Source organism: Podarcis cretensis (genome assembly GCF_951804945.1).
Source record: "Podarcis cretensis genome assembly, chromosome: 1".
In the NCBI taxonomy this organism is placed as follows: domain Eukaryota; kingdom Metazoa; phylum Chordata; class Lepidosauria; order Squamata; family Lacertidae; genus Podarcis; species Podarcis cretensis.
Window position 1 is genome coordinate 83,776,290 of NC_137170.1, and position 25,216 is coordinate 83,801,505.

The following is a 25,216-nucleotide window of genomic DNA, read 5'->3' on the forward strand; positions in this document are numbered from 1 at the left end:
AAATTATCTCCTTTTGCATAAACCTAAAAAAACACAAAGTTTGGCTACCATGTCAGTAGACTTAACATACGGTGACAATGATCGCTAATTAATAATTCGAAACCTCTTGCCTCAGAACTAAGTAAAGTCATATGATCTGTATTTAGAGGCACTTTCCTTCAAGCATTATCAGACACCTGATTAACAATGTTGTCAGCATTTTCCCTGGCAGGGCTCCAATGCCTTTAACAGCTGCATAATGAGATGAAAATTAGTGTATGATGCTTTTTCATGGATATGAGATGCAGTAATGAGAAATGCTTCAACCTCTGAATACCTGCTTGTTTGTTAGTTGTTGAAGGTCCAGGATACCTGATTTCTAGGATACCCTATTTAAGGAGGAGAGAGGAACCCTACAAGAAAGGGCCACTTTGTCTTATGGGCCAGGGGAGCAAGGCCTGCTTCCTATGCCAGAAAGTCCTTGCATCATGAAGGAACAAAAAACCAAGGGGAAAATTGTATTTTACCTGAGAAACCTACTCCTCAGGTTCTTTATCAAGCCCTATTCAAGTTTTCCCTTCATGTAGTTTTTATGACAAGGTGCCACCAGGCATGTTCCAGGGAATCAGTGATGAGGATCTCCTACATTTTTATTTAAAAGGGAACAAAAACTATTATCTGTATGTTTTACACCAATGATGACAGCAACAGTTGGATGATGCCTTGCGCTTTTAACATCTGTATGGCTGGCAGAAATTAAACAGGGAAACCTTTTACACTATGGAATACAATTACAGTATGGAGAAGTTCCACCTATTGACATTCTGTCTGTCAGACATATTGTTACTTGTGTGGCCCCCAGTTTACTTTTGGGCTCTATGCTTCAGCATAGCAACCTGTAATACTCTGAATGCTGATATTTTATCTTCCCCACCTACCAATGAAATGCATGTGGATGAACTTGGAAGACTGTTCTGTAAAAGGATGAACTGCAACTAGTTCCTTTTAAAAATGAACTTTCCAGCTACTAATTCTTTCTGCGTATGTGTGTGTGTGCGTGTGAACTTTCTGTGCATTCTTCTACAGCACTCAAGTGAACTGGAGAGCAAATGTACCAGTTCAATGAATGCCAATTCAAGCCCATCCACCAAGCTCCTCCTCACTTGCTGGAAACTGATTTGAGACCAAGACCTCTTTTTATATTATGTGTGTCCCCAGCTTACTTTGATGTGAAATCAGACCTAGAAATAGCCAAACTAGCTATTGTACTATGATAGACTTTTATTACTCGTAATGAACCATTGCAACAGGAAAACTTAAAGGAGAAGGCCAAGACTAAATTGGAAACAGAATTCACCTTTTGTTAAAGTTAACAGGATGCACTATGTGTTTTCTTTATTACATTTGATATTTGTTTAAATTTTGCTCATCGAGTATGTGTGGTGGTGTAGGTAACAGATCAGGCATGGCAAATCAGATGTTGTTCCAACTATCTCTGACCACTGGTGATGCTGGTTGGGGTTGATAGAAATTGGAATCCAACAGTATCTGGAGGGCCACAGGTTTCTCATCGCTGCAACAGTGGAAACAGCCTATTTAAAGCCTACATTTAACAGCTATGAATCAAGTAAAGGTAAAGGTAAAGGTACCCCTGCCCGTACGGGCCAGTCTTGACAGACTCTGGGGTTGTGCGCCCATCTCACTTAAGAGGCCAGGGGCCAGCGCTGTCCGGAGACACTTCCGGGTCACGTGGCCAGCGTGACGAAGCTGCTCTGGCAAGCCAGAGCCGCACACGGAAACGCCGTTTACCCTCCCGCTGGTAAGCGGTCCCTATTTATCTACTTGCACCCGGAGGTGCTTTCGAACTGCTAGGTTGGCAGGCGCTGGGACCGAGCAGCGGGAGCGCACCCCGCCGCAGGGATTCGAACCGCCGACCTTTCGATCGGCAAGCCCTAGACGCTGAGGCTTTAACCCACAGCGCCACCTGCGTCCCCTATGAATCAAGTAGTCCTTGGCAATTTAGAAGACAAACAATAGGGATGTTTTAGGAAATACTGTTAAGCATGTGGATATTTAAGCACGCATTAAGTCATTTGAATCTGCAGTTTTTGCTAACAGAATTGCTACTTATCTGTTTCAGTTGCTTTACATACCCAATGGTGCAGGAAAGAAGCCATTTTTGATCAATAATAAATTTACCAGGAATGTGTCTTGGACTTCTTTTACATGGGTATAGAGTTTTGTATGAGTAGAACAATGGCTTTGTTAAAGATCTGAGAATGATGTGGCTACATACAGAATACTGGGCTAAATCTTCCATTGACCTTTGAAAATACTAGTGTTACCCAAGCACTACTAAGGGGGGATTCCAGGGGCAAAATCCATATGCTTCAAGAGAATTATTAACGTCACTGGTCTCATCTGTTTTGAGTATACTACTCTGCAAAGTTGAGAATGGGCTAGACAAGTTGTGGAGGGGTGGGGAGAACAAGATTAAATGCATTTCAAAACAGTGACTTTTCAAATGGGCTGGTAGGAAAGACTGTAACTTGGTGGTAAAGCTTCTGCTTTGCATACAGATAGCCCCAGGTTTCATCCTTAGCATCTCCAGGTAGGGCTGGGAATGGTTCCGGTCTTAAATCCCTGAGAGCAGCTGCCAGTCGGTGTAGAAAATATTGAGTTGAGTGGACCAAGCATATGAATCAGTGTAAGGCAGTATGTTCCTATCATGTTATGGATGACAAAACATACCTAGAATTAGTTCTACTTAAAAAATTATCAAGGCCACAATGGCACCTTTTAGCCTTTCTTCTATTATGGCAGGGGCAACAAAATCTATAGCCAGATCAGGGCAGTCAGAAAGCAATATTCCAAGAACGCAGCTGCATCCAACAAGAGTTGATTCTAGCAGCTGGTGAGACACCAGATAGTCCATGAACAGCACAGCCTTTGTCCTTCAAATGCCTGGGGTGAAATATAAACTCCTTAATACCTCCAGCACACCTTTCCTTTTTCACTACCTGCTACAGTGAATGCTTTCTTTTCCTAGACTTAATCTAAATGAGAACAGTCAGTTCGCTGCCAGTTCCTGCAACTTCATGAACCTCAAAGACATAGCAACATGAAATCATCTGGGATAGTATACCAGGTAAATTAAATGTGTTTCTTGAGAGCTGAATAATGACATAAAGGGTGATACAGCTTGCATTCTCAATGCACTTTGCATTTTTGGGTAAACTCAGGAGATAATCAGAAAACACTTCAGCTTACTTGCCTCTAGCCTCTGAATATGTCAAAGCTGTCCCCTTACTCTTAAAAGCATTTCTGGGGAGCATTTCTCAACAAGAAAGAATGGAGTGTCAAACAAGATTTTCCTAGTACTGAATCTGCACTGTCCATAGATTACATAGTTAGAACTAACCATGAAGATCATCTAACAGTCTGTTCCATTACGCCTCCTATCCTTACCTCATCATAAAGACTGGGGCAGAGGTGTGAGACACTAGGGTCGCAGACAACAGAAGAGCAGTGTTAGAAACTCAGATATATAAACTAGGTGCCAAATGGCTCCTTAAACCAGGGAGACAGTCACCAAAATGGAATGCCTAGTTGCCATTATTGGGCCAAACAGCTCAAAAGTTGTATGTTTCAATACATATTTTTGGTTCCTGAAATTCCTTTTGATTGTGTAGATAAAACACAGTTCTACAGGATGCATTGCTGGTGTGTGAAAACAGTCAAGATCCAAGAATCCCCAGGTATGCACCTCCAGATGGTGGAGACATCAGACACTATTCTGGCACCCAGGCATTTTCACTTGGTCACAAGTGGCTGATAGCCAGGTGCAAAATGTGCCTGGTGAATTTCAAATTCTGCAAAGGAGGAAAGAAACCTTCCATTGTGCTTGGACACAGCTCAAGTTGAGAGACTCCCCCCACCCCATAGCTACTGGTTGTTATCACTGAGGCCACCAGAAATAGAGGAAATAGCAGCCCTTTACCATTTTCCATAATCCATTTAACATTTGTTACTGACTTGACTAGAGCTATGCTTTTTTAAATTGGATGCACTTATACGTAGCCCTCTGCTACAGGATTCTTACAATGAACATCCAAACATGTCCCAATAATGATCAGCATGTATGGTCTCACCAGATAGGACAAGGAAGGCTTCATTTAAAAGGCTGCATATGCTGCAGTAGTCCTCTGAGTCCCACATCCTTGAAGCATCAGCTACAATAAAAATGCTGCAAGAATGAAAGAGCATGACTCACACTGGACCACAAATTAGCAATTTCCTTGGAATAGTCCCATTCCAAGAGGCCTCCTGGGCTTGGATGTAGGAAGCCCAGTTTCAAACCTCCATTCAGAGTCAATTCACATTTTACTCTTCCAGCACAGTCCTTGATGAACTTCAGTTGCATTTGTGAGCCGATTGCACTGAGAATTATGCCAAAGGAGATATGAGGGTAAGTGGGAATGAGCTATCACAAAAGTAACCGCCTGATAAATGGCAAGTTTGTAAGAACAAGGCTAAGGTCTCTACAAGACGCAGCTTCGCTGTATTTATGCTCATTACATGGATGCATTTCAGAAATTCCAGAGCCTCTCTGCTTCACTTTTAGCAGCGAGAAAGAAAAGAAGTGTTCCTCTAACCACAATTTCTGCACATTCCCATCCCAAGGTCAGTCTCTGTTCTTGGGCTCATGTTATGAGTCATCCTCGTTAAGAATAATTTCACAAGCCTTGTTCTCATGGGTCATACTGTACAACAAGGAGACTATTTCTGGGTCACTAGCATTGGAATCTGGACCTGCCACTGTGTTGTCCCTCTGCTGCACAAACAGGATCAGAAGCCATCTCTCTCCCACAGTGGAGAAAAGTATTTTTGTCACTATCACAACTTAAATCTCCCCTATGTTGATGGGAACCCATTCTGACAATCACAAGAAACAAACAAAAAATATGCAAGCAGCTACAATTTACAAATGTGAACACCCATAGTCAAGTATAAGCAGCTGTCCCATAAGGTAAGCTTATCCAAAATATGCCAAGGGCACCAGCTTCACCAAGAAATTGAGAAGCCTGCTGGAATAATCAATAGCTATTATTTTCCACACATTCATACCAGAGATTATTACAGTAAGATGAGGGTGAAATCTGCCCTGCACTAACCCGATGGCAGGAATCAGAGCAAAGGTTTTCAAATTGTGTTTCTGGGAATCCTGGAATTCCTTAGCAGGAGGATCAGTAATGGTGAACAAGCTTAGTGGCAGTACATCGTGGAAATAGGTCAGGGATGATTCCAGGGGTAGCCAGCACTCCACTCATTACTCTCCCAGCTGTCAGTCACAGCATATTTGTTTTTAATGAGCATAACAATCCTTGCTCCCGTAATAATGGCCTTTGCTACCTCTTTGCTCTCCTAAACTAGTTCTTTTGGGGAGTTGCCTCTGGAATAGCTATATGCCTATATGCAGCAACAGTTCAATTTGTAATTCTCCACTCCATTCAAAAGGCTAGTTTTTGCGTGCAACTAGTTATTGGGGGGGGGGGGGGCCTTCCAGCAGACCTCTCCAGAAGCAGCATCCAGATCTAGGCATCCATATAAAGTTGTTCAGCCATGGGTAATAAACAAGTATGTTGCAGTATTCTTACTACCTACAAACATCTAGCCAATAGCTAGCAAGGTAGGGGATTCTGTCATAAGTATGCAGCTGTGTGCATGAGAAGAAATTACTATATTCCAAGTTAAACAAAACATATTTCAAGCAGTAAATATTGCATGTATCCAACACACACCCTCACAAAAGAGGGGTTGACAATCCATTGGATGGAATAAAAATGAGAATAAAAAGATATGACTAAAATAATTTGGGGAAAATATTTGCCATCAGATATATTTAAGGATCATTTAAATCCTTTTATTAATCTCACAGCTTTGGGCCACTGATATGTATCCAATGTTTAATCACAGATGTCTCCCTTATCACTTTGAACTCTCTTGAAATGCCAATTGTAATTCCTTTCTTGGTAAGCTCTCATTTTTTTTTAAAAAAGAACAGACAAACCCTTTGAAACTGCTCTTTAAAATGTAATCCCCCTAAACCATTAAAAACAGATTAGTCTAAAAAGAATTTGGTGTGCACACAGGAAAAACGGCAGTTAAAGAAACTTAAAAGGGAGGGGAAAGGATGAAGAAATTAAGTGGCATATTAAACTCTCTAATGGCTAAATTGCATAGAATTCACCAACAGCATCATGCCACACACACGATCCAGGATAAAGGAGTCAGTTCTTTCCCCATCATGTCCAGGTGCTGTTTCAGAAAATTAATTTCCAACATGGTCCAAAGGTCTGCTTCACAGGTTTTTAAAAGTAGGGGCATTTGCAGAATATTCATCAGATGAGCCTTCAATATGCAGTGCATCATTTGAAGAAGATGATTTGCAAAACAAACAAATGTGGTTAGGATGATTAGCTTCAGCCACATTCACAGTACCATGAAGTGGACACACAGTTAACTTCAGTTGGTATCATGTGGAGCAGGCCCAATAGTTTTTTTCAGCATGGTGAGACACTTACCTAAGCTCCAGCTGGTTCACCCACACCATCCCAACTTCACTGCTGCCTTGCCCCAACACAACCAAGTAAGCCACTGTCAGGAGAGGGGTTCTGTGGCACCCCCACCACACCAGCTGCTCCTGGTTTTATTTGCACATAGATTCATTCCAGTTTATCAGACATTTGCTTTTCTATTAGATCACTATAAGCACAGTCCCAGTACCCTCCTGGGCTATGCATTTTCATTCTCAGATTATGCACCACCAGGAAGTTTCAGATTCTACACCCAGAGGGGGAAAATGCACCTTAGTGAAAATTCTCCCCCCCCCCCGCCAAGCTGCGCAGTTTGCATGTTTCACCCCTTCATTCTTTTGTCTGTCCTGATTCCCACCCTCCCTCATGATTACATAGTATTCACCTCCGGTCCCTTTTCAGCTGTTTGGTTTGTATTTTTGCAAATATTTCCAACAGCAGAGAATTTTGACTGGAAACTAATGGGAAGCAGGTACGGTAGTATCTGCTTCAAAGTAATTGTTTGAAAAGTGCTAATACTTTAGTCTGGTGCATTATTTCTAGAGAAGCAGAGTGTTTCATAATATCTCTTACCCCTCCCCACTCCCCCCAAAAAGGGTTACAATTAGGTCTGCCCTCTCTCAATGCTGCCTTGCCAGTAATTAGCCTAGCTTCCCCATCATACATTCTTCCCTGAAATTTGCACAACATTTGCCTAATCTTGGAGAAGATAAGTCTTCCCATGATTCACAGCCGGACAGACAGACAGATGTGGTTGGCCATCAACTATTAAAACTGATGTCCAGCTACTGCCAAAATGGAATTTCTGAAAAGGAATGAATTACTAAATGGACCAAGTTCTTCCCACTGAGGCATTTTAATGGAAATTAAGTGCCTCACATAACCCATTTTTAAGCATATGCCCTTCAATCAGCCTTCAGCCAGTATTCTGCAAGTCTCAATGCCACCTTGCTGGGTGCCCCTTAGGCATCTGGCTGACAACCACAAGAAGAGGATGCTAGACTAGGTGGGCCTTTGCTCTGATCTAGCAAGAGTTTTCCATAACCTCTTTATCCCTTCCATTAACAGATATAGACAGCGCAAAAACAAATGGGAAGTCCCACCCTGCCAGGTAAAGCAGATCAAGGAAGCTACGTCACTGTATGTATCAAAACAGGAGCTGACTTGCATGGCAATCTGGCTCCTACCAACAGGTAATTTTGGTCATCAATACAAGTGGCATGAAAGTCATGCTCCTAGATCACGTGAAACGCGCAACCCTTTCAACTCTGGCAGCTGCAGATTTCATAATAATCAAAACCATAATAATTTATTATTTATACCCCGCCCATCTGGCTGGGTTTCCCCAGCCACTCTGGGCGGCTTACAACAAAATATTAAAACACAGTAATGCATCAAACATTAAAAGCTTCCCTAAACAGGGCTGCCTTCAGATGTCTTCTAAAAGTCAGATAGTTGTTTATTTCTTTGACATCTGGTGGGAGGGCATTCCACAGGGCGGATGCCACTACCGAGAAGGCCCTCTGCCTGGTTCCCTGTAACTTGGCTTCTCGCAGTGAGGGAACCGCCAGAAGGCCCTCGGCACTGGACCTCAGTGTCCGGGCAGAACAATGGGGGTGGAGACGCTCCTTCAGATATACTGGACCAATTTCACTCACTTCAGTGTTGTCTCAGACTCTCAGTCAAGCACACACTGACTTTGCTGCATATGAAGTGATTCTCAGTACCTTTTAAAAGCAAAAAAGCAAATGATAAGCAGCTACATCAGGAACCGATAGTGAAAAAGAAGAAGAAAAAACCTAACCTATTGAACATGTGCTCACATCCATCTGAGAATCTAGCTTTTTTTCTACAAGTTCTGCAAACCCAGTCCTCTTAATACTTTGGGTTGGATTCGACTAACCTGATGCCTCATGCTCTCCTTCTCCACCCACACCAAATCAGTGGGGGAGAGGGATTGGGAGAACCCCAAGAACAGCATGGGGAGAGGAGTTGGGGCAGTCGTTCTCTCTGGCAAGAGAAATGCTTGTGCTGACAGAATGACTGGAAGAGCATGATGCTGATTTCCACCCACTGTTTTGGTGTTAATATGTTTATGATTGCACTGTTTAGTCAAAACTTTCTATCTGTCTTGTGGATAGATTAATATCATGCCTCACAGACATGAATTCTACAAGCGTGGTTGTGATTGCCTCCTACATTAAGATGATAAAAAGTGACTTGCCACTTTATTACCCAAAATGATTTGTTTTGACATAAGCCCAAAATGAAGCTGTTCCCCCTCCAGTCACTCAGTTATTTCCATATTATCTGATTATACATCCATATACTATGCTTCTCGCTTCACCTAAGACATGGTGAGAATAATCCCAAGTTACTGCTGAGAAAATTGATTACATACTAGAATATATACAGGCTTTCCAAATGTCCGTATCAGGTGTCTATTCACGGTATTAGTACATTATTCGCCCTAAATAGATGGTTCCTCTGCCCCTTTCCCTAAGTTTGTTTCCTTCTTACTACTTGAGAACATCAGATCCATAAAACTAAGCATTTTGCCTTGTTTTGCAAACACGGCCAGTGAGCTTGTTAGCTTTTATTGAGCTCTTAAACCAGCAGGTCCTTAAGCTTGTTTGAGCAGAAAGTCAGCACTTTTAAAGTACCTCTTAGGTTTGTTCAGCTTCACTTCTGTCCTGTTCCTGAAGTGTTTGCACAGAATGCAAGAAAACTGAAAGCAACTGACAGAACAGATCAAAATGTATTACTGTATTTCAAAGAAAATTGTCTACTTTAACCAGTTAAACAAAACAAATCTGCATGCCTGCATTTGAAATAAGCATGGTAAAGGATGCATAGCACATCTATGGTGTCTTAGGCACATCAGGAAAAATTCTATTAGGAAAAATAGAAAAAAGGAGGATAGTTGGAAAGAGAAATTGTAAGGCAATTGTTGTCTGCCTAAAACATTTTGCTATTATACATATTCTTTTTGTTGTTTAGTCGTGTCTGACTCTTCGTGACCCCATGGACCTGAGCACGCCAGGCACTCCTGTCTTCCACTGCCTCCCACAGTTTGGTCAAACTCATGCTGGTAGCTTCGAGAACACTGTCCAACCATCTCGTCCTTTTCGCCTCTGTCATTAACTGCAATTGTAATCCAGGTCATTTCAAAAAGTGGGATGCATTGCTGCTACATTCCAGCAGTCCACCTATTCTTCCCCCACCCAAAATGTGCAGGTACTCATTTTGATCCATTCTCACTCTAGTGACACCGGACAGGGAGGGGCAGATAATGGCAGCCGCATCAGAGCAGGAGATAACACTCCTGCAGGGAGAATGATGCATTCTGCTCCAGCACTGCCTGCTCCCCCACTACCAGAAACATTGTGTAACTGGAGTTCCTTAGCTACGATTGGATAGCAGGTAGAATGCACATCTCCCTACCCCACCCCATCCCCAGGCCCAAATTCACATTCAGATTCTCAGAAGTTGCTTGCTACTTTTACATAATCAGGAGTTTTATCTACCCATGTTATAGACTTTCGGAGATGAATACTACCGTACCTGCTTCCCAATATTTTCCAGTCAAAATTCTCTGCTGTTGGAAATCTTTGCAAAAATACAAACCAAACAGCTGAAAAGGGACCGAAGGTGAATACTATGTAATCATGAGGGAGGGTGGGAATCAGGAAGGTAAGTAAAAGAAATAAATTATAATGCATGGATATTTATGTACAGTTGGCAAACGGTCCCAGAGCAAGCTAACAAGGTAATGTGACTTTAGATAATGAAAGCTAGAACTACTTTTTCCTATTACCTATATTTTCACATGCAGCTTGCTTTTATCTCTCACTTCAGACATTTAGGGTTTGGAGTTCACCGGGTATTATTTTATAGTATGGAAGGCTGAGATGAGGGAGATGCTAGGAATGTTATCTGGTTAAGATTCCTCTCTACTTTGTAATCAAGAGAGGGAGTTCAGGATTCTTTTATATGCTATGACAGCTACATGTAAAGAACCATGGGAGTTTTCTAAGAAAAGGCAAATGCATACATCACAGTTAAGCCTTCTAAATACAGCACTAGGCAAACTATGATCTAGAATTATTTGGTGAGGGCTGACAGTAAAAGCAAACAAAAGTGACTCTTCTTATGGGCAGCTGTATCTATCAAACATAAACCAATTTGTCAAAAGTTTCAGTTACTAAAGCCTGCAGCACATACTGCTTGCTTCTTGTATTAGGCCATGAAGTCACACTAATACCCAATTCCAGAGTAACCAAACATTTCACCCTCTAGATGTTGCTCGACTAGATGTGGCAATTCCAATCATCCTTGACCATGGTTTGCCCATTAGGTGCCCTCCATGCTTTGGGCATGTGATGTGGTTATCCCACTGTGAAGCAAGCCTGCCATTCTAGGATATCTCTTTAAAACTACAAGATCCATTATTCTCAACTGGTATACTGAACAACTTTATTATATGGACCTAAAGTGACATTTAAAAACTTCAGACAACTAAGTTCCCACACCATAATTTCACCATGCAAGCAAGGCAGGATGAACTTGCAGAACCTAAACTTCCATACAATGCAGTAATCATAAAAGAGGGTGCAGGGCAAGGTATAGCTATCATATATACCCATATATACACCAATAAAAACATATCAACTGTGACTTTAAAACCTGAAAAAGTATCAATACGTATTAGTGGCAAGCTTCATTTATAGGTCAGGTTCCAGGTTATTAATCTAACATGAACATCAAAGAGCAAACTGTTATTTCTTTGGCCAATATAAAAATAAGCTGCTTGTTTCTGCCAAAAACAACCTATCTAGGATAGGAGAACATAACATGGGAGTTTGCTAACTTCTTTTAATTTGTGCCATCAGAACAGTCAGTGCACATGCATCCTTTAAAAAGTTAATTTCGATGTCAAAGGATAGAACAAATCCCTCCCTCCCCAGATTAGTGCTACTACCTCCCACAAAGCGCAATGGAAGATTCTCATAATCTTCAAGGGACGGGATGTCTTGAGGGAGGAAACACTTGTAGATAAAGAAAAAAGCACAGTGGTAATAAGCAGAGAGAGGAGATAACAAGTCAGGTATTTACTTTCCATGGAACCAATCATGGAATTAAAAGGCCAACAAGTTCCAGTCAATTTCTGCACGGATTTCCATGCCAATATTCAAACATTGCAAACATCACAGAATGGACATTAAAGCAGCATTTCTCAAAGCTTGTGAACTTATGCCCTCTTCTACATTTATTCTGCCCTCTGTCCCCCAGAATAGCCTTCCCAGCATAATCATCAATCTGTTTGACAGCAGAATGTGCAGAAATCCTTCTGCATAGTTGTAAAAACCTATGTTTGATAATGGAATTCACCACAAGCACAAGAGTCACATGTCAGATTGGTGCTTTTGGACAATACTGCAGAAGCTATAATGGGATGTAAGTGAGAAGGTAGCCTCTTCTATCAAGTTATGATTATTAACTCACCTGACTCAGGCATAACTTGTTACTGGCCTTCCTAGACCCAATGTAGGATCATTTCAAATATTATTCTATTGTGTTTGCATCTTACTCCTCCTCCAATGAGCTCAAGGCAGCATACATGGCAGTAACTCCTTTTGTCTATATGACAAACACTTTGAACCATGACTCCCATCATCCCTGACCATTGGCCATGCTTGCTGGGATGTAGTCCAAAACATCTGGAGGGCACTACATTGGGGGTGGCTGGTTTAACTAACAAAGCATCTTGTTCTCAGAGTGGGCAACAAGGTGCTTATTGGAAACCCACAAGCAATAGCACTCTCCCTCCCATGAACCCCAGAAACTGGTGTTCAGAGCCATCCTACCTCTGATTACTGGAAGGTAATATAAACCGCCATCATCACTAAAAGCCATTTATAGTCTTGTAAAGTTGTCTAATCCCCTTTTAAAGTCAGCCAAGTTGGTGGTCATCACTACATCTTGTAAAAGCAAATTGCATGGTTTTACTACACACTGTGTGAAGTACTTTGTTTTGGTCTGTCCAGAACCTCCCAACATTCAACTTCTAGCATTATGGGGTTCTAGCATTATGGGGGAAAGAGGGGTATTTTCCTTATCCACTATCCCCATACTATATATATATTTATTATGTCCTCCCTTTCCTAAGCTAAAAGGCCCTCAAAATTGTAGATTTCCCTTTTCCTCTTGTTGTTGTTGTTGTTTAGTCGTTTAGTCGTGTCCGACTCTTCGTGACCCCATGGACCAGAGAACGCCAGGCACTCCTGTCCTCCACCGCCCCCCGCAGCTTGGTCAGACTCATGCTGGTAACCTCGAAAACACTATCCAACCATCTCGTCCTCTGTCGCCCCCTTCTCCTTGTGCCCTCCATCTTTCCCAACATCAGGGTCTTCTCCAGGGAGTCTTCTCTTCTCATGAGGTGGCCAAAGTACTGGAGCCTCAGCTTCACAATCTGTCCTTCCAGTGAGCACTCAGGGCTGATTTCCTTCAGAATGGAGAGGTTTGATCTTCTTGCAGTCCATGGGACTCTCAAGAGTCTCCTCCAGCACCATAATTCAAAAGCATCAATTCTTCGGCGATCAGCCTTCTTTATGGTCCAGCTCTCACTTCCATACATCACTACTGGGAAAACCATAGCTTTAACTATACGGACCTTTGTTGGCAAGGTGATGTCTCTACTTCTCAAGATGCTGTCTAGGCCTGTCATTGCCCTTCTCCCAAGAAGCAGGCGTCTTTTAATTTCGTGGTTGCTGTCACCATCTGCAGTGATCATGGAGCCCAAGAAAGTAAAATCTCTCACTGCCTCCATTTCTTCCCCTTCTATTTGCCAGGAGGTGATGGGACCAGTAGCCATGATCTTCGTTTTTTTGATGTTGAGCTTCAGACCATATTTTGCACTCTCCTCTTTCACCCTCAATAAAAGGTTCTTTAATTCCTCCTCACTTTCTGCCATCAAGGTTGTGTCATCTGCATATCTGAGGTTGTTGATATTTCTTCCGGCAATCTTAATTCCGGCTAGGGATTCATCCAGCCCAGCCTTTCGCATGATGAATTCTGCATATAAGTTAAATAAGCAGGGAGACAAAATGCAGCCTTGTCGTACTCCTTTCCCAATTTTGAACCAGTCAGTTGTTCCATATCCAGTTCTAACTGTAGCTTCTTGTCCCACATAGAGATTTCTCAGGAGACAGATGAGGTGATCAGGCACTCCCATTTCTTTAAGAACTTGCCATAGTTTGCCATGGTCGACACAGTCAAAGGCTTTTGCATAGTCAATGAAGCAGAAGTAAATGTCTTTCTGGAACTCTCTAGCTTTCTCCATAATCCAGCGCATGTTTGCAATTTGGTCTCTGGTTCCTCTGCCCCTTCTAAATCCAGCTTGCACTTCTGGGAGTTCTCGGTCCACATACTGCTTGAGCCTTCCTTGTAGAATTTTAAGCATAACCTTGCTAGCGTGAGAAATTAGTGCAATTGTGCGATAGTTGGAGCATTCTTTGGCACTGCCCTTCTTTGGGATTGGGATGTAGACTGATCTTCTCCAATCTTCTGGCCACTGCTGAGTTTTCCAAACTTGCTGGCATATTGAGTGTAGCACCTTAACAGCATCATCTTTTAAAATTTTCCTCTTAGTAAGGTTATTATTTTGGTTGCTCTTTTTTGGAAGCACAGCCATCATAACTATTTACAGTATTCCAAGTGTGGTTGCACCATAGGTTAGTATAAATACATTGTGATGTTGTCTGTTTTATTTTCATTCCCTTTCCTAATTATCCCCAACATGGAATTCACTTTCCTCACAGCTGCCACATGCTGGGCAAACATTTTCATTCAGCTATCCACTACAAGATCTCTTTCCTGGTCAGTTACCACCAGTTCAGATCCTATCGGTATATATGTGAAGATAGGATTTTTTGCCCCAACGTGCATCATTTTGTACATGTTTGCACTTTCTAGTATGCAGGTGATATACAACTGGAAGGGATTAACCTGCTAGGTAACACTAACATAAAAAAATCTTTGCATGAGGAATGTGAGGTATTTCTGATCTTCACACATGTGCTTTTCCAAGTGCTGAAAACACTAAACAGCCGTTTAGTACTCTGTGCTTTTGCTTTGTGGAAATAACAGCTCCACATTAGAAAGCCAGATGAGACAGTCCCACACAGACAGAGACAATGGGAGGAATTCAATGTCTCTCCTCATTTTGGCATTTTGGCATGCCAGACAAAACAATCCCCACTCTCCTCCCCACCACCATGCACTCTTCAAGTGTTCTTCTGACTCTCCCCAGAGCTAGTTTGGAGGACAGAGAATTCTCTTGTGCATGTGGAAGTCTTTGCACAGAGGGCTTCATTAGTTGACTCTTGCCCATTATGTCAATCCAGAAGTACACGTCCACAACATCCACAATGAACCAGTCTAGAAGGATAGCTCCCTAGCATTCACTGAGTATGCTTTCCAGCACCATCTTGCATCAGAGGAACAGGGAGAGAGGCAATTTTCACCCATTCCCTTCCTTCTGGCAATCACCCCCCCCCAAAAAAAAACACACCAAAATCCCATGCTGTTCCCAACACTCTGGAGCAGATGGGGGGGTGAGGGGCTGTAGGGGGGGGGAGCAGTGAAAGTTTCTGCCCTTCTGGCTCCACTGTTGGAACCTTTGCTGGATCAAAATGCCTTTTGTCAGCTGAGAGACACTGTTAGATACAACCCATTGCTGGCAGAGAGAGACCACAGTAGGGAAAACACAGGACTGTCTGCAAGAACTACAGAGTAGGAACAGAATAGATGTCTACTATTAGTTAATACAGGGGGGCTCAATACAACACATCCCTGCATTAGAAGATGTGCAAGAACTTATTTAACAAATATAGGACCCCAGAAAAGCTCCACACAATTAGGCTTTCACCACTAAATTACATTTCAATCTTCTCCTTCATATTTGGTAATAATTAAACAAATATGAACAAAGGTACAATGCATGGAGAACAGCAAAAGGAATGTCACTCTGTGTGTATGTACACAACAGTCTACTGACAAGGTGACCATTACATCATCAACCAGGCATTTTGTAGCTGCCCTTTATAGTCTATTCAGAGCATATTTCTGCGAACTGTCAATGCAAATTGCGCATAGTTTCACAGCAATACAGAAGAAACTATACTGGTTCTTTCATTGATTTTACATGAATCTTGAGACTGCATAAAGTGCAACTATCAGAATGTCACCATTTCAAAAGCACAGCTCATATTGCACACATCAAAATCTCTCAGGAGCCATTTAAGATAATTTTATCCTGTTGAGAAACAAGATACCAGTGGCCAATGCCTTAGGTAAATCCAAAAGTGCATTTGGAGGCAGATTGATTATCAAACGCTGCACATGTTCACATCCAATGCCCTTTTAATAATAATAAAAAAGTATATGAAGAACATAAACAGTTCAATTACACCACAATTTTTCAGATCAGTATTGAGCAGTATACTGATCTGGATAGGCTCTTATCTTGCCACCCTTCATCAGCTGAGATCCCAGGGCACTTTACAGTGCATACATCAAAACATTAAGCTCCCTTTTTATCTCATTGTTTGTCCAAAAAGTGCAAGTTAACCCACAACTCCTTCTTTGTTTAGTGATGGATCTCCATCGAGCACTTTAAGATAATTATCTGATTCCCACATGAACCATATCAGTCTAGAATTTGTCTGAAACATTGCACACATATAAGCTTCAGAAGATACCACATTACAGCAAGCAGAATGTTGGTGGAATTGTATGTAAGGCACTGCTTTCCTCTGATGACAACTGAAGCTGATTAAGTGACATCAGCCAAAGGTAAATGGTAAACTTTCATTTAGGTAAAGTTTTACTTCTTTCTGTTCCTGCAACATATCTTGATTGTATTTCAGTGCCTTACATTGTATTTCAGTTCCATGTGATGCTTTTTATTACAGATGTATTCTGTTAAAACAGTTCTCCTTGCTTGCTGGTATGAAATGCTGGTGTTATACAGTGGTGCCCCGCAAGACGAACGCCTCGCAAGACGGAAAACCCGCTAGACGAAAGGGTTTTCCGTTTTGGAGGCGCTTCGCAAAACGAATTTCCCTTGTGAGTTCCTGCGGGTTTTTTTCCCTTTTCCCCCCCTTTTCCTAAGCCGCTAAGCCGCTTATCAGCTGATCCGCTGATAAGCCGCTTAACAGCTGATCGCTAAAAGCCGCTAAACCGCTAATAGCGCTAATCCGTTAAGCTGTCAATGGGCTTGCTTCGCAAGACGAAAAAACCGCTATACGAAGAGCCTCACGGAACGGATTAATTTCGTCTTGCGAGGCACCACTGTATACAGCATGGAACTGACTGGTGAACCATGCTAGGTCCCATGTCGCTCTCTCTCTCACACACACATATTTAAGGGGAACCTTTTTCTACTGAGGGCCCCATTCCCTTGGGGATAATCTGGCAGGGGCCATACACTAGTGGAGCCAGAGCTTTCAGAAGCCTTTCTCCTTTCCATCACTCCATCCATTTCCATCCCCACTTCCCAGTCCTCCTTCTCACTCTAGATCCCCTTCCCCATATGTCACTACAAGCCCCTGCCCCCAACAAATTATGTAGTAGTTACACCCACCCACCATCTCTGTCTCACTCACACAAAATGTGGAACTAGAAGTGACAGCTGGAGAGGATGTGTGGAGAACAAGAAGGAGCCTTTTTGGAGGACCTAGGTGTTCAAAAATTCAATATGGCAGCCAATGTGGGTGTTCTTTTTTTTTACATTCTAATAAAGCACAGACATTTTGCTTATATTGCAAGTCCATCCATCTGTCAAAGTATGCTGCTAGGGTTGAGAGTTTTGAATCCAGCCTACTGTCCAGATTCAGTTTCCTACCCATTTTAAACAAACCATCTTTAACATTAACCATAATGTTTCAGTCTGCAGAAGCAACAAACCATTGTTAAGGAAAATAGCTGAACTCCTCCTGGCAATGCCACAGAAGGGCAGAGAAGGTTCACCTGATCTTATTCACATCACTTCAGCCTATGCAGTCAGTACCTTTGATGGTGATAATCCTTTCAACACTATTAGTTTAGTCAAGGACAGGCTCTCCACATATGAACTGACCTGGACCCTGCAATCATTATCTGAAGCCCTTCTTCGTGTGCCTCCTCCATGAGTGGTCTGGAGGGGGCAACAAGAGAAAGGGCCTTTTCTGTGGTAGCTCCCCATTTGTGGAATGCTCTCCCCGGGGAGGCTCGCTGCTGCCTTCACTATATAGATTTAGCAGCCAGGCAAAAATGTTTCTCTATAACCAGGCCTTGGGATGATTAAAATTCAATAGCCTTTTAAATGTGTTTGTGGGAGGGGGAATTTGTTTTGTTTTGTTTTGTTTTCATTCTGTATTTTGTGTTCTCATGTTGCATTTTTATATTGTGAACTGTTCTTTGATCCTCAGATGAAGAATGGTATACAAATTTAATAAATAATAATAATAACTAGATCCAAATTCAGCAATACTCCCATAGTATACCATACAAAGAAGTAGCATCTCCAGGATTTGTTCATAGGGTCACTAGCCTTTCTCTTCAACTGATTTGATCTTAACACCTTTTCTCTTGCACATTGTCTTAAGAGACAGAACCTCCTTCTGTAAGTTGAATATTGACAGTCAATTCACACACTGTTATGTCAGAGGATATGAATAAAGTGCTCACCAGCAAGTAACTTCTACAGTGGGTGTAATATAAATTGGGGAAGCCCACTCTCATCTGCATTATATACAGTAAAGGTAAAGGTACCCCTGCCCGTATGGGCCAGTCTTGACAGACTCTGGGGTTGTGCGCCCATCTCACTTAAGAGGCCAGGGGCCAGCGCTGTCCGGAGACACTTCCGGGTCACGTGGCCAGCGTGACATCGCTGCTCTGGCCAGAGCCAGAGCCAGAGCCGCACACGGAAACGCCGTTTACCTTCCCGCTGGTAAGCGGTCCCTATTTATCTACTTGCACCCGGAGGTGCTTTCGAACTGCTAGGTTGGCAGGCGCTGGGACCGAGCAGCGGGAGCGCACCCTGCCGCAGGGATTCGAACCGCCGACCTTTCGATAGGCAAGCCCTAGGCGCTGAGGTTTTAACCCACAGCGCCACCTGCGTCCCTCATTATATACAGTACTCTCCAATAATTCCATATCGTAAGCTAGAATTGGGAACGGGGCATACATCCATGAAGTTGCTGGTTTTAATTCAAGAGGCTCATGTGGAACTTACTATATACAAAGGAGCCATGAACACACTCTGCATTAAAGGTACCTGTCATGGAAACCACATATAGCAGGGCTGTGAACCTCTGAGCCTTCAGGTGCTGTTGAACGCAGCCAGATAGGGATGATGAAAATTGGGAGCCCAGGAACATCTGGACTCTGGATGCCCATCCCTGACCTTACGTGTGTCTTCTCTGCAAACCAATGGGAAACTTAATACGAACGTTTTCTTTCCAAAGCAGAAAGGTTTCAGCCCTGAAGAGATGTGTCCTGAAAAGTTGACCAGCTCAGCTCCAGGGTGGTTTCTTGTTAAACTCTAAGGAGGGCAACGCAGCAGAAAACAGCTGCACAACAATTTCAGCACAAGGAGCTTATCATTTGTATTAATGAAACCTGCTATACAAATATGTGACATTCAACACTTTTTCTTCCTTGGATAGATTGCAAACGCGGAGGAAAGAGAGCGGGAAAACTGCATCTGGCCTCTGCAAACTTTCCTCTCCTTGTCCTAACATGTTCGCTTCGGCTCAATCAAATAGATGTTACCTTTAGAAGTCAGAGAATGAAACAGTCCTAAAGCTCCCATTAAGCAGTGTTAAAGAAGACAGTCTCCCTTCCCTTCCCCCCTACCAGTCAATACAAGCAGGGTCTAATGGAATGTGTGCATTTGTTGACAGAATGTGTCACTCAAGGTTCCACTCAAAGACAGTACATGTGGATCACACTTAAGCACCCTAGAGCTTTAAAGCCAAACAATGTTTCACATTTAATAGTTTAACCAATAGTGCAGATACACAAGAGTTTTATTAGCTCATGATTCATGAATAGCCAAAGGCATTTTAAAGAAATCTTAAAAGTGCCTCAGAACAGCTGCCTGGCAAACACTTAGGTTCATGTTGTCTCACTGACTTCATGGGCTACATTCTCATCAGTGTTTACAGACCAGCTCCTATGTGGATAAAACAATACAGAGGTTATTTGCCTAAAAATGTACAAACACTTTTTATTAGCCTTGGTTGACTCCTTTAAAGGCTATCAATATATAAGTGTCTCTGCAGGGTTCTAGGACTAAATTAGCAACCAGGACACCTGAGCTTTTTTCAGCTTATGCTGCACAGCTGTAGAGCAAATATATTCTCATGGCTTCTTGCACATTTCATCTGTCAAAGGTCTAAAATCTAGATTTCCAGTTATCAGTGTATGGCCAGGTTTCAGATGCAGAAAAGGGTGGAGGAATCCCATCACCTAACAGCTTTGGTCACTATGCGCATTTGCACACAACATGCATCACAAATAAGAAGTGGCACAAATAGGAACTAGCCTAAAACATTCATAGAAAACCTTTTACTTTATTCTGACAACTCTTCCTTGGACGTTAGTCCTACAGAGTCCCCAACTCTAAACAGTTTTATGGCACATCTACATGGAGAATCAGAACCATATCCAACACCCAGTTAACACACACCAAATCCACATAAATTTGTGGTTTAGGCTGTGCTGGTTGGCCAACAGACTAAGGTGATGGTGGGAGCCTGCAGCACCTATGCAATCTGAATAAGTGGGTATCTAATGGCACTGCAATTTATTTGTCCATCACCATATATGTTGGCTTTTTTAAGTTACATTTCTTTTACTTCTGGCTGTGCATTGAGCTGAAACACAGGAAGCTCCTCTGCAGAGATAATTTTAACTAGGATTTCAATGGAACTTGCACAAGCAAAGCATCTTATGAGCTATAGCCTCAGGGCCACTTCCTAAGACTTAGGGTTTCACAAGTGATGCTAAGAATGCCTTTTAGTCTGGAATGTGTCACTTGCAAATGCTAGTAATACAAGACAGAAAGCAGAAAAGAACCAATTCCAAAGTCAAAATGTACATAATATCTAACCAAGATAAGTTTTAAATTCACATTACAGAGATGGGGAATTCAGAAAAGGCAATTTAAACAAGACTCTCATGCCTTTGTCTTAAGATACATTAAAACCCATTATGTAAACTAATTAATATACTTATTTTCTGACTGAAGGCATTAGAGGGAAACTTATAATCAGCATACTGCATAAAAAATACATTTTCATACTTGAATGATATGGAGGCGGGGCAAAGTGTCTTCTCCAAGCCTGGTAGGAAGCAGATTCTGGGCAAATCCTTAACTCTGAGCAGTCTGCTGCAGAGAACCACATTTGGCCAAGGTTGTGTTTGTTTTGCAAAACTGAGAGGAACACCTTTAAATCTTGAAAATCCATACAAAGCAGGGCATGCCCCTGTGCAGTTAGTGTTAGTCAGAACACACCTTTTTCACGGAGTAAAGCATCCCAGAGAAGCAGGATCTTTCTGCTCCACAGTTTCTAAAACATTTGTATTCTATACCAAAGCAGTTTCTTTTATTAAAAAAATAAATCAGTTGAATATTACACCAAGAGAAACTTAAATCCTCATTCTAACAGAGCCTCTTAAGTAATTAACCATCACAAACACCTCTCTCTAGACGCACCGAAAGAAAATAATTCATCAGTCTAGAATAGCATATTAAGGTGTTATTATCATGTATTAATTTGCAAGCACAAGCAGTAGACTCAAGAAAAGTTTGGCTTCAGCACCTCAGACGCACTATTTTGGCTAACCATTTAGGATATAAATTCAGGATGGAGCGGGGTGGAACCTAATCATCGGAGCCAACTCCTAGGGGCCAAGGTCCCTTCTGCCCCCCCCCCCAATAAAAATATTTGAGGGGGTCGCGAGTCCCCAAAGTTGATGGGCCACACCATTCAAATTGATTATAATGTGATCAACTATGTGGGGTTTACTCTCCCCCCCCCCTCAATATTTTATTCAAGTCGGCACCCATGAACCTCACTATGTCTACTCAGAACAAAGCCCCTATTTATTTCCATGGGATTTACTTGCGGGTAAACCGGGTTAGGAACTGCAACCTGAAGCCGCTCGAAAAAGCAGCATGATGCGCCCCATCAGGGACTTTAGGAACTTCTGGAAAGGGGGAGGAGGAGGAAGAGGAAGAGCGCCTCCAAGGGAGGCTGCGGCGGAGCGGCCACTTCCCAGCCGCCCCCTGGGATCAGGCGGCGAACTTCTCGCCGGACCTCCGGGAGGCACCGGGGGCCCTTTGTGCGCTGACAGCCCCTCGGGGCGCAACGCCGGAGGGCAGAGTCCCGGGAAGCCCCCTCGGGACGCGCATCCTGCAGGCTGCTTGAGATGAGTCCTCCTCCTCGTCCTCCTCCGCCCCCCAGGCACCGGCGGAGGGGCAGGCTTCCCCTCGCCCCCCAGAGTCCTTGCCGAGAGGGGGGCAACAGGAGGTCAGCCCTCGCCGCCTCGCCGCCTTACCTCGCTGGGGCGACGCGGGCGCAGCGAGCAAGACAAAGAGCCCGAGCAGGAGCCGTGGCGGGAGACACCTGCGGGGAAAGGGTAACAGGTTATATAGAGCCAAGCGCAGCCCGCCTTCCCGCCCGCCCAGCCGCGGCCAGCGGCATTCCCGCGCTCCGCTTCGCCCCGCTCACCTGGCGCGCATGGTCGCGGCTGCGCTGCGCTGAGGCGAAAAGAAGCTGCCGCTGCCTCCTCTTGCCGGGGCAGCAAGTTCTGAGCAGGACTCGCCTCCCAGGGCGCGCTCGCTCGGTCCGGTGGCCGCGGGGTCCTAGCGCCGCACGGTGTCTAGCGGAGCAGGGGGCGCCTTACGTTCCCCCTCATCCCCCAGTGCAGGATTTACGTATAAGATAAACAAGCTATAGCTTAGGGCCCCACTCTCTTGGGGCCCCAAAAATATATACTTCTTCTTAATTGTATGTCACTATTAATATACTTCTTAACTGTATTTCGGTTCAACAATTACTTTGATAAAATACATATTTTGTTATGTGCAAATGGCTTTAGATACCTATTAGGTCCATAAATTACCATATAGCATATATTCAACACAATTTGTTGTTGACAAAGGACAGCTGGACATATAAAGGGCCCCATTACCTAGCTTAGGGCCTCATCAAACCTAAATCCAGCCCTGATCACAGCCAAGGGCTAGCAAATATTGGGGTGGGGGCTGCATCCAGAAGGCGGAGCCTCTGCTAAGAGGTTGCCAGCGACCAAGAGATCTACCTGCTGCTTTCTACTCCAGCCATGGGCAGGGGAAACGCTCAAGAAGGGGCATGATGGAGAGACTTGTCTGCGGTTCCGTGGCCCTCAGCATGTATTAAGGGTGCCACAGAACCCATGAGGTTTAAATGCACATCACATCATCTCTCCATCTTTCTTCTGGGCAAGCAAGAGGTTCAGGGACATATTCCAGCCAGGCAGAAACACTTGAGGAGGGTGTGGGGCAGTGCCAGTGAGGGGGGTGTAACGGGGTGGAGGTAAAAGGGGGCTGTCTGGGGAGAGACTCCATGTCAACATTTGACCCTCAGGTCTGCAATTCCTCACCCTTGCTCATGCTCATGAGCACCACAGCACCTTCTAGCAAATTAAAGCCATAAATCACGTACAGTATGTGTTGTGCAGTTCCTTCATGTGCCTCCTACCAATCTGTATCACTGGATCCCTCCAGGGATTTGAAAGAAAAATGTTTTCTACATTCTATGATCACATACCCATCTGTCTCCTATTCATGGGTGTAGGCATGAGGGGACAGCTGCCCCCCAAATCAATAAAAATAAAAATATTTAACTGAGGTTCTGTCCCCCTCCCCCAAAAAAGTCTGCCCCCCCCCAAAAAAAAATCCTAGCTACGCCAAGCCACCACTGCCATCTTTTCTTCTTAACTCAAAACCTCCAAGCTCTCTTACTTCATAGGCGCAGCACTCCATCTTCCTGGGCAGTTGCCCATTTCTGTGCCTTCCCCTCCACGGTGATCTCGGTGGGGTGATCAGAACTATAAGCATTCCAAATTACAACTCATTAGTTTGTGGTGGGAATGCTGAAGTCCCAGTTTGCATCATTTTGCACTTCTGTTGCACTTCTGCCATTCTGTTGTCCATTCACCCAGTTCACAATTTATGAATAAGTTAATTGGGGGATCCCAGTGTTTACTCCCTCTTAATATGGAAAAGTGGCTCATATTCTATGCTTCCTCTCTTGGCTGGTTATTGACATACACTTGCCCACTTATCCCATCCCACAATACTTCCTTGTGTTTCTCAGCCTCACTACCTGTTCTTTTTACCTTTGTTTTTATTACATTATTTATGTTAACTACTCTAGGACCTGGTGGCAAAGGGTGGTATACAAAACTCTTAAATAAATAAATATTTCAGCCACTATTTCCTGCCCCTCCCCATCCTTACCTCACTTACCTCTTAAGTTCTATTTTTACCACAGCAGTTAGCATGTCCATTTCTGTTCCATGACATCATAGGAGCTCAACCAATTATAAAAGAAGAGGTCTTGCTGACACACCACAATTTCTTACATAAACAAAAGGTGCCTAATATGATCTAGAGTTCTGTGGTGCCCAATGCCTTTGGCCAAGTCCTGAACTTGGGGTTTGAGAGCATCAAAGATTCAGTTTATGCACCAACAACTACTTCTAGCCAAAGAGAATTACAGGGAAACCACCCATATTACAAGGCAGCCTCTTGACAGGAATAAACTCCTCATCCATGTCAAGATAGGCCAGGCTTCCTCACATCTGAGCAACAAGCGAACTACAATAGTCTACATTGCCTTTGCACACGCACACCCAAAATTGTAGGCATGGAAGGTTTTTTTAGCAAGTTCTGTTGTTTAGCTCAGTTCAGAACCTGATCCATTGTATGCAGCTGCTTGGAACAGTCCCTTCTCATGGTATTAGCAGCATCACTTCTGTACATCAGACGGTAAGTTATGTCTAGAATCATAAATATGGGAACCTCTTTGACATCATTTTCCCTGGAAATAAAGTCCTAGATTGGCTGTGCTATTTATTACACTGACATCTGCTGGTAGGGTCCTTCTTCTGCATGTGTTTGAAGAGGCTCATTACAACAATTCTCCCTGAAAAGTTGAACAGAACCTACTAAGGATGTTTTCCCCCATGCATTTTATTCTTGCAGCAACCCTGTTAGGTAGGTTAGCCTGGAAGAAGGTGGGCCAGTGAATTTCCACTAAACCTCATGGCTGAGTGGGGATTTGAACCTGGGTCTCCCCTGTTCTAATTCAACACTGTGCTCTTCAGAACAATGTAATACCTTTGTTTGTTCAAGATCAATATAATACAGGGAAATAAGTTATCTTTTGTCTTGTTTTTTAAAAATATGATCCAAATATTATAGTACAGTACTTGAGTTTCAGTGGGCACAGTCCAAAGAAAGTTAGGAAAACAAAGTGTCGACAAAATAAACAAGGTTTAAGCAACTGCAGCAACAAGACACCCCAAACATTTAGATTCCAATA

General features: G+C 43.2%; 1 protein-coding gene across 1 annotated transcript in view; it reads right to left on the reverse strand.

Annotated features, from left to right (window-relative positions):
• The window catches only part of COL18A1 (collagen type XVIII alpha 1 chain), a 155,002-nt gene extending 132,491 nt beyond the window's left edge, over positions 1-22,511 (reverse strand). Inside the window, exons 1-2 of the mRNA XM_079956194.1 lie at positions 22,358-22,511; positions 22,185-22,252 (exon numbers count right to left, since the gene is read on the reverse strand). Coding sequence (XP_079812320.1) covers positions 22,185-22,252; positions 22,358-22,368 — 79 coding nt within the window. The 5' untranslated portion in view covers positions 22,369-22,511. The remainder of the gene's footprint in view (positions 1-22,184; positions 22,253-22,357) is intronic.
• Between the last annotated feature and the right edge of the window lie 2,705 nt (positions 22,512-25,216).